We start from the raw sequence: 10439 nt of genomic DNA on the forward strand, positions 1-10439 counted from the left end.
TATACATAAGGTTAATCAAGTATCACTGAACATCCTGCATGAGTTTCACATCACATGACCAAGGTCAAAGGTCATTTAGGGTCAATGAACTTTGGCCGAATTGGGGGTATCTGTTGAATTACCATCATAACTTTGAAAGTTTATGGATCTGATTCATGAAACTTGGACATAATAGTAATCAAGTATTACTGAACATCCTGTGCAAGTTTCAGGTCACATGATCAAGGTCAAAGGTCATTTAGGGTCAATGAACTTTGGCCAAATTGGGGTATTTGTTGAATTACAGCCATAAATTTGAAAGTGTGTTGGTCTAGTTCATAAAACTTGGACATAATAGTAATCAAGTATCACTGAACATCCTGTGCGAGTTTCAGGTCACATGATCAAGGTCAAAGGTCATGTAAGGTCAAAGAACTTTGGCCACGTTGGGGGTATTTGTTGAATTGCCATCATATCTCTATAAGTGTATTGGTCTAGTTCATAAAACGTGGAAATAAGAGTAACCAAGTATCACTGAACATCTTGTGCGAGTTATAGTAGTTTTCAAAATCAGCACTGCTGCTATATTGAATCGCGTGATGCAGGTGAGACGGCCAGAGGCATTCCACTTGTTTAGCTTAGATATTATGATTTCACAAAGTTCAGTTTTGGTAACTGTACCAGATCTAGATCCACGATGATATAGTAATACTTAACCTTGGTTTTACAGACTTTCTCACGAAATCAGTATTTTACTGCAACTACTGTCATTTAGCTTTAACCTTATTTCTTTTCACTTTCTATGGTTAATAGTGGACCTCGCTGCAAGGCCAAGTTTGACTACCCCAGCAGCAGCGCAGACGATCTGACCTTCAACGAGGGCGCCATAATCAAACTAACTGGCCGGGTAGGTGGTGAATGGTTTAGCGGTGAGCTGAACGGACAATCAGGCATCTTCCCCGGTGCATTCGTTGACGTGATTGAAGATCTAGCTCCTTCGCGAAGGGCTTCTCCGACCATAGGTAGCCTCCCATTTTCATTTCATAATATGGATTATTTTAAGGGGATATGAACCAGCAATTGTAATAGCCCCAGCTCAAGTCCTCAACTGCTTATATCTGGCCATGTTCATTACCCATAATGCAACATTCTGAGCAGTGTTGTCTTGTCATATAGACCCACTTGAATGATATCACATTAATTCACCTCTCGATACATTCATATCACAATGATTATGTCACCAAGAAGCAAAACAGGTACTCTTCCTCTCAAAAGCATTTTAATTTCTTCATACAAAGAAATTCATAGGCTATTCTATGTGCTATTTTAGTAATAGTTATCTCAAAACGTTTATTTTCAAGACTAGTCATTTTTGAAACACAGTCAGTGAGAGATCAAACAATGGTTGGTCAGTTCACTCTTCCTCCTTTCGCAATGGCGATCCACAAATTTTGAAATAGAGGGGTGAAAGAAGTAAATTTTGAACTAGATGGGGTGCAGATGAATTTTTAATTTTTGTTTAGATTTAGCTATATCAATATGTATTTTCAACGGGCAATTCTCAAAATATAGAGGGGGTGTGCACCCATGCCTGTGTTTAGGAGACGTATTTCAGTTTTTCTATATCCTGAACGCTAGCACTCACACGTGGAATATGATGAGAAAGAGAAAAATTAACTTTAATGATACCATTCCCAATGCTGTATCTGGTGCTGGTCCTAAATGAAATCTGTTTGATGTACACGTAAGTTGATCACACTGTAAATTGGCAACATCATGAAATGAAAAAAAAAACAGTGTCACTTTTTTTAAATGAAAATTGGCAACTCTTCACTAAAAATCATTTTGACTGATGATGTTATATCTTTTTTTTTTCTTCAAAGTATGAAAATGAAGACACTCTAGTACCACCCACGTTATAATCACTCTTTTAGAACATGTATTTAAATTAAGTCGTGTAATGTATTTAATTTGATGCTAACCATTTTGTTCTCTTATTTTACAACAGGAAATGAAGTCCGTGCAATGTATGACTTTGATGGGGCAGACAATACAGAGCTGACTTTCAAAGTAAGTTTCACTTTCTAAATCTTATTCTGTTGACACTTCTCTTAGCATTATGCATCTCAAATGTCTGGGTAGGTTTCCGTCTTCTGATCACAGCTTCTTTATTCATTGATTAGATAAGCTAAGTATGATTTTATTACTCTTTTCTTGGCCTGGTCATAATGTTCACCATTAAGATTACCATGTCAAATTACCAAAGATCCAAACAAACAGTTTGTTGTTATCAATGTCAATTGTAACTAAAACTGAATTCATGCTAGGAGGAAGCTTAAGTAAACAGATGAATGAGGTCAGAAAGAGAGATATGTGAAGGAGGATATGGGGAAAAATGAATAGAGATAGAAAGATAGGGAAATATGTACAGGTAAGTCAGAAGGATAGGTGATACGAAGAAGAAAAGGAGAAGCTAGAAGAAAGAGAGGAGATAAAAGAGAGATGAGTTTACACATATTTTTTTAAAATGAGTGATGCTCAGGGATTATAGGCAGTTTTTAGACCACTACACTGGGGTTTCCGGACTATAATACTTTGTATTATATGAATAGTAAGTTCTTAACATGCAAAGGTGGTGACTCTACTCTACACAGTTCCTCCATTTAACATCCTATCTGAGGTACAGGGCGTTTTCCTCTGTAGCATAGCCCTCGAATATGAAACATGGAAGGGGCATATTAACATATACAGCAGGCGTCAGTCATCCGCCTGGGATGACTGAAACCCACAACGTTTGGTTTGATAGGCAGGCGTTTCTTCCCTTAATGTAATTCTGATCATGTATTTTTTAAATCACGTTTTATCCCCTGTAGGAAGGAGATAAGATCACTGTGATGGCACAGGTCAGTGGTGATTGGTTGGAAGGAGAACTAAATGGAAAGAAAGGAAGATTCCCAGCTGCATTTGTAGATAGAACACCCCCTGGACTTCCACAAGCTACTGATATTGAGGTACGGCAGTTATAAGCTATAGTGTGTGTGTGGGGGGGAGGGGTATAGAGGTACGGTTGATATAAGCTGTAGTTTATGGGGGTAAGGTAGGAAAATTAATAGAAATGGGGTTATGTAGGTTACCAACTGACCACAAGGTCATTGGTGATTGGTTAGAAGTAGAACTTAATGGAAAGAAAGGAAGGTTCCTGGCTGCATTTGTAGATAGAACACCCCCTGGACTTCCACAAGCTACTGATATCGAGGTACGGCAGTTATAAGCTATAGTGTGTTTGGGGGGGGATATAGAGGTACGGTTGATACAAGCTATAGTGTGTTGGGGGTAAGATAGTCATATCAACAGAAATGGGGTTATGATTGGCTACTAACTAACCGCAAGGTCATTGGTGATTTGTTAGAGGGAGAAATGAATGGAAAGAAGGGAAGATTCATTTGTAGATAGAATACCCTCTGGTCTTCCACGAGCTACTGATATAGAGGTACTGCTTTAATAAGCTACAGAGAGGAGGTGGGGTAAGGTAATTTTTAAGTACTAAATGGAAATTACAGAAAATTTCAGGCTGCATTTGTAGATAGAATACCCCTTGGACTTCCACAAGCTACTGATATAGAGGTACGTCTGTTTTGAACTAGATTGAGAGGGGTTGAGGTACTTAAATTTACAAAAATTGGGTTATGGAAGGTGTAATACATACTTACCTCAAGGTCAGTGCTAATTCGTCCTGACTTATCAAGGTATAAAACTTTTATCTCCTATAGACCTCTGGAGTCGATCCCCATTGTGTGGTATCATTTGACTTTGAACCTGCCGGGGATGATGAGATCAGACTTAAAGCGGGTGAAATGGTTATCCTCTTGGAAAGGATCGGTGATGAGTGGCTTCGCGGCAAGGTTGACTCGCGAGAAGGTATCTTCCCTCGTTCATTCGTGGACGTCGTCATAGATCTTCCGTCTGCCGGTGCTACGCCGTCTACTGCTAAGGCGCTCCATGACTTTGATGCAGAAGATACAGATGAGCTGACATTTAAAGTGAGTTTAATATGATACATATGTTTTATAGCACAAATAAAAGTCAAGTCCACCCCAGTAAACAGTTGATTTAAATAAATAGAGAAAAATGAAACATGAATAACGCTGAAAACTTCATCAAAATCAGATGTAAAATAAGAAAATTATGACAATTTAAAGTTTCTCTTATTTTTCACAAAACAGTTCTATGCTCAACTCAGTGATATGCAAATGAGAGAGTCGATGATGTCACTCACTCACTATTTCTTTTCGTTTTTATTGTTTGAATTATACAATATTTAAATTTTTAGGAATTTGACAATTAGGACCTCCTTGCCTGAACCACAAATTGTTAAAATAATGGAATTCTACGTGTTTAGGGAGGAATGAAACTTCGTTTCTCATGACAATGACGAAAAAATCAAAATATTTCATATAATGAAATACAAAAGAAATAGTGAGTGGCCGATGTCATCGGTCCCCTCATTTGCATACCGAACAGGATGTGCATATAACTGTTTTGTGAAATTGAGTGAAACTTTAAAATATAACTTTCTTATTTTACATCCGATTTTGATGAAATTTTCAGTGTTATGCTTGTTTGAATTTTCTGTTTCTATTCAAATCAGCTTTTTGTTGGGGTGGACTTGTCCTTTAAAGATAAATTCTGGTACTGGTAACAACAGAAAATAAAATGTTTTCAGATTTGAACAAATTTTACACAGAATCATAAAAACTAAAAATAAATGTTATCAGCCAAATGAATTTTCAGGATAATGTCTAATTACAAAGGATTGAGCAAATAAAGATCAGAAAAATTACTGAAAATGCCCATCTGTTTACAGTTTTGTCCCACATGTTATGGAAAGGAAAAACTTTACACCAACAGCATATTTTTTTCTTTTAATTCATTTGACAGGCTGGAGATGTGATTTCCATCACAGAGCGTGTGAATGACGAATGGCTAATGGGTACAGTCAATGGCAAGTCTGGGCGATTCCCCGCAGCGTTCGTTGAACTCTCGTGATGCATGTTTGGAGAATCAGTAGATAGAGATTAATTCCTTCTCAATGAACCTTCCTACAATTCAACTTTAATATATGTATCAAACAACTTATTTTTAAACTTCCATGTGAAGATCGCTTCCTAAAGAACAGTTGTTTCATTACCTACGCTTCAACCAGTTTAACAAGGCAAAGCGGTCTTGAAAACCACATCGCAAGGTGGTTTTCCAAACTGATTTGAAAGACCACTTAAAATCACTTCCAAGATCACTTTGAGCGATCCCATTAAACTCATTTCCACTAAAGTAATTTAAATAAGTAGATGAGAACTGAGTCTGACTCACCATTCATTTCAGTGGTATGGAGTTTACATCCCACTGCTGCCACAATTTATTGAATACCTAATTTAAATTCAGTCTATTCAATCATTTAAGCACTTTAAATATTTATTATTACCATAGTCATTGGATTTAGCATAGACAAGGATCCTCCAAAAGACGTTGTTAAAGCTTCACAATTACAAATGAGAGTGTGTAAGAAATACTGGAAGATTAAACTTTCACAGGTTTCTAGGAATATTGTATATTTGTAATTAGTAAAAAGATGTATATTACTGTATTAAATATATGGTATGTGCAAAGTCGACTTATAAGCCTTTCTAAAGATGTGTCTGCATGATGCTTTATTTTATTGGACAGATTCAAGCCTTGTTCAGAATTGACTCGATTGTGTCTCCATTTTTCCCCCCATAGTTTCTGACAATTGATTTGAAAGATCAATATTGAACTTTGCCCATATTTGCTTATCGGAAGGATGAAGCTGTGAATAGATTTGAGGTTATCAAACTTGCAGTTCAGAAATAGTGATGGTTATGTTAATTTGTAGTTTGCATCTGCATGGTCTGCTAACAAATGATGAACCATCTTTAGTAGGGTTGGCAGGTTTCCAAGAAATTTACCTTCCAGGAAAGAAATACTAATACTGGGAAAACCCTATAGATCCTGGGAAGTACTTTTTTAGGATACACAGGGAAATGCTAGAATATGCTTGATAAACACCTGGGCAATATTCAAGAAGTATTTTTAGTATTTCCCTGCTTTTCCAACCATTATCCCTTATTCCTAAAAAAAATCTTGAGGCAGTATTTGCTGATATTTACTAGCATTATTTCCTCTCCAGCCAACTCTGATCGTGATACATTATAACTTTAGTCTCAATATTGTATATGGGGTGGACATTTATGTCTAGGTTACTGAAAAATGTTAATATACATGTACCAGTCACTTGTCATTTGTGATATGTTCAATGTTCGTTGTATTCATTGGCTGTTTGTAACGGTGTGCAGACATATGCTGAATTTGACTTTGGACATGTGAACAATCTTTTATCATACAACATACTAATGGATATGCTATGTTTACATTGAACACTTTGTATTTGAATGTTTTACCAGCTGGCTGTACATGTACGTTCCTTATTTGTTCTGGCAAAGCTCACTATCAGCAACACCGAAAGTTTGTAGATGAAATTCATGGCATGACTTTGCCATTAACTTTGCACACTGAAGTAGAAATTCTACTTTTTGTTGAGTGCATATATCTGTGTGTGACCCAACAACTTCCAGTCTACTCTTATCATAGTGTAGGTATTTCTAGTCCACTCGCATCTGCTTTTGCACTGCATTCTCATTCTCTTACATATCAAGGAAGAAGCATTGTAAACCTTGCTACCTGTATTATCCCTCCTGCTGTGTACTATACTTACCTTCAAACTACCAGGGTCCCGTAACACAAAGGTTAGCGATTAATTGTACGCTTGATTTTCACGATTGATTGTGTATTGTAGTCAATGGAATCAATCGTAGAAAAATGTTTCTACGATCATTGCTAAGCTTTGTGTTACAGACCCCAGAAGTTACTGGGTTACACAAGTAAATGGCGTGAGCTACATCAGGGAACTTAATTGTCAATAGCGAGAATTATTCCAAATACTTCCAATTCATGGGGTACCTAGCTTAAACAAATTGATTTCAGAAGTGCGTTTTGCTTATGCTGCATATGTTACTTTTGTCTCCAGTAATATGGTTAGATCACCCTCATCATTCAGTTAACCATATTTCCACTCATTTTCTGAGGACCTGGGGAGTGTTTCATGGAACAAAAAGTCAGTTATTGTCACTGACAACTGTTGTAAGCTGCTGAAATCCTTGCGTATGATTGGCTGAGATAATTTTTTTCTGAGAAAATCACTGGCAAGATGCCTCATGAAACACTAACCTGGGAAGCATTTAATGAAACATATGATAAGTGATTTTCACTGACAGGAGTTAAAAGCTACTGAAATCCTTGCATCTGATTGGCTAAGAACAAATGAGTCAATTAAAATCACTGGCAAGATGATTCATGCAACACTCCTCGGATTTTGTCAGAGAATTCAAGCGTACTGGAGGAAATTTCAACTGAGGAAATATGTACTCTAGGCATATGTTACTTGATTCTTTAAAGTGTGGTAGGGTCTTTATTACATCAAACACTTATAGTTACTAGTATATCAATTGAAATTAATTGTAGATATAAGATATCCTTTATGAAGTGTGTAGAAGGTTTATATGGATTGCATGATATAATACCGAAGATCAAATATTTATTGTGATTGAACATTCAATGATGTACCATGAATGATTGTTTTGGTGTTTTTTTTTACTAAAATAATTGATAAAAGACATTGGGTAAAATGCTATGCAACTGTATATGCTTCTACTTTAGTTGCAGATGAATTATCATATACTTAGTATCTTTATTTGACATATTTTCATTTTCTACATCTGATTGCCTCTAAGCAGTTGCTCTTTGAAGCAAACCCTTGTCCCCCCCCCCCTCCCCCAAAAAAATCCTTTAATCACAAACTAAAACAATTTTTTACATGTTTATCAAAATCCTCTGATTAAATTGTTTTGATACTTTCAAAGTTACAGAAGTAGAATATATATAATGAATAAAAAAAGAACTTTCAACAAAAGACAAATGTTTTAATTAGTCAAAGTGCTATTAATATCTTTAGATTCATACTCTTGCCTTACATTTGTATAGAATTGAAGAATTGTATAAAACATAGATATATTTTGTTACAAAGTTATAGTGTTGTCTGAAGAAAAAATATAAAGGATTATATGTTTTGGAAACAACAGCATGGGTTTAGAGTTAATTAAAATCTGTCAAGAGTTATATATATTTTTAGATAAATTTGTCATGGAAATTTAGGCATACTCAATTTTAAATTTGTAAAAAAAAATGTAAAAACATGAGCATGTGTTGTTCTGTTTACTCTATAGTACATGTATATTCTATCCTCAGTCTATTTTCCTTGTTTAAATGACCAATTTTCATCTTCTGTTCTAGGGGCGGATCCAGGAAATTTTTGACAAGCCAAATAAAAGGGTCTTCACACCCGAATGAAAGTGATTTACATAAACAAATTTTTAAAGCAAAAAAAATCCACCAAAAAGACATTTCTACTATAATTTTTTTTATACCTCAAAGGGGGGGGGGATATGGGCCCAATTTGCCCCCACTTGGATCCACCACTTTTTTCACCTATGTTTTTACTGTGCACCTTCAAGTAAATAAAGTTTGCTTGATATTCTGCAATGTCTTTATTTTTATATACTGTACATGTTAAATGAGATACGCATATGGCAAACTTTTTTTATGTGCACTTAAAGTATTCAATTTGGTTGTTAAAAAGATTATTGATGTGGATTAGCGTTCAATTTTAATAGAAATGTATTTTGTATATCTTTTCCACTTGTAATGATAGCAACCCCCCCCCCCATCCCCACCCTACAATGAACATTCACAACAGGGATGCAAATCCTCCAAATGCACTTATGATCACAAAATTCTAACTTTCTTAACACAAATTTCTCTTAAATGTCGGGATTATGTTCTGCTTCTGTGATTTGTCTCTCTGTTATTTTCAGGTAAAACTCTATCAGTATTATAAGTTTAGCTTCCTTCTTACCATGCTGGGCATGCTTTCTTATTTGTATTTACCTTGTACTATACGTCGCGTCCTTGATTGTAAATTTTAAGAATTTTATTAACCTGTTCATAGGTCTTCTCTAATAAACAACTTTGAATAGTATTCTAGCTGTTTATGATATATTAGAGCATGAAACAGATTGTTATTTTTTATTGAAAGTAGTATAAAAAAAATTCAGCATGAAAATTATTATGTGCACCGAAATTCTCTGCATTATTTCATATCTGCACCAGAGTAAGGTAGTAAGTACATGTAGATTTGTTAATAGTATTCTTGTGAAGAAATTAAACTGGTAGTATTACTTACCCGGGAAAGGAAATATGCAAAAGTATACTCATATTTTACTGGGAAGAGGTTAAAAGGGCAGGCAGAGGATTGATCATTTACATCATTAAAATTTTTGATTCATAAGTATACACACAATGACAATTTTACTGTAGGCTTGAATTTTAGCTGCAAATAATATATTTAAAAAATTAGTTCACATGATAAATGCTGCTGTGTTTTGATATCATGTACCTTATTTGTTGGTATGTATGCCCACTGAATACCAAAACAGTTGCAAAGTGTTTTTTTACTTCATCATTGCATGCATTCGCTGTAACTGACTGATGAACAATAGGAATACAAAGAGTAATGAATGCTCTTTGTTGTGGAGTAACTATGTGAATATAGAAATGTTTGTTGTAAAATATGGCAGCATGATGATGATGTTTCAGAGATTGTACAATTTTGAATATATATAGTATCATTAATAAAATAAATACACTTTAAAACATCACCAAAGTTTGTCCTGGTGTCTTTTGAAAATGAAATTACTTGATTGTAATTATACATGTATATATATACAGTGGCGGACCGTGACCCTGAGGAGACAAAGCATTGGAGGGGCACAGCATTGTTCACAAACAATACAGTGCCCCTCCAATGCTTTGTCTCCTCCGGGTCACGGTCCGCCACTGTATATATATATATATGTAAGTGTGATCGATCTTGGTGTTGTACATTTTCAGTTCTCCTTCATAATTATATTTGAGATCAATGTATGAAGAGGGCTGTATATATATGTCTACACTCACAATATCAGTATACTTGTAAATACTTTTTTAAGGTCAAGTCCACCCCAGAAAAATTTTGATTTTAATAAATATAGAAAATCAAACTAGCAAAACGCTGAAAATTTCATCAAAATCAGATGTAAAATAAGAAAGTTATGACACTTTAAAGTTATCTTTATTTTTCCCTAAACAGTGATATGCACACTATGAGACAGTCGATGATGTCCCTCACTCACTATTTCTTTTGTTTTTTATGGTGTGATTTTTTTTAATGATTTCATTTTTTATAGATTTGATAATAAGGACCAACTTGACTGAATCATATAGTATTTAACAAT

The 10439-nt window shown here is 35.1% G+C and overlaps 1 protein-coding gene across 1 annotated transcript in view; it reads left to right on the plus strand.

Moving 5' to 3' along the window:
• The window catches only part of LOC129260937 (SH3 domain-containing protein 19-like), a 32417-nt gene extending 22595 nt beyond the window's left edge, over positions 1-9822 (plus strand). The window contains exons 9-13 of the mRNA XM_054898946.2: positions 793-1001; positions 1988-2049; positions 2853-2990; positions 3750-4019; positions 4918-9822. Coding sequence (XP_054754921.2) covers positions 793-1001; positions 1988-2049; positions 2853-2990; positions 3750-4019; positions 4918-5025 — 787 coding nt within the window. The 3' untranslated portion in view covers positions 5026-9822. The remainder of the gene's footprint in view (positions 1-792; positions 1002-1987; positions 2050-2852; positions 2991-3749; positions 4020-4917) is intronic.
• Positions 9823-10439: the final 617 nt, after the last annotated feature.

Source organism: Lytechinus pictus, unplaced genomic scaffold (assembly GCF_037042905.1).
Source record: "Lytechinus pictus isolate F3 Inbred unplaced genomic scaffold, Lp3.0 scaffold_19, whole genome shotgun sequence".
NCBI lineage: Eukaryota > Metazoa > Echinodermata > Echinoidea > Temnopleuroida > Toxopneustidae > Lytechinus > Lytechinus pictus.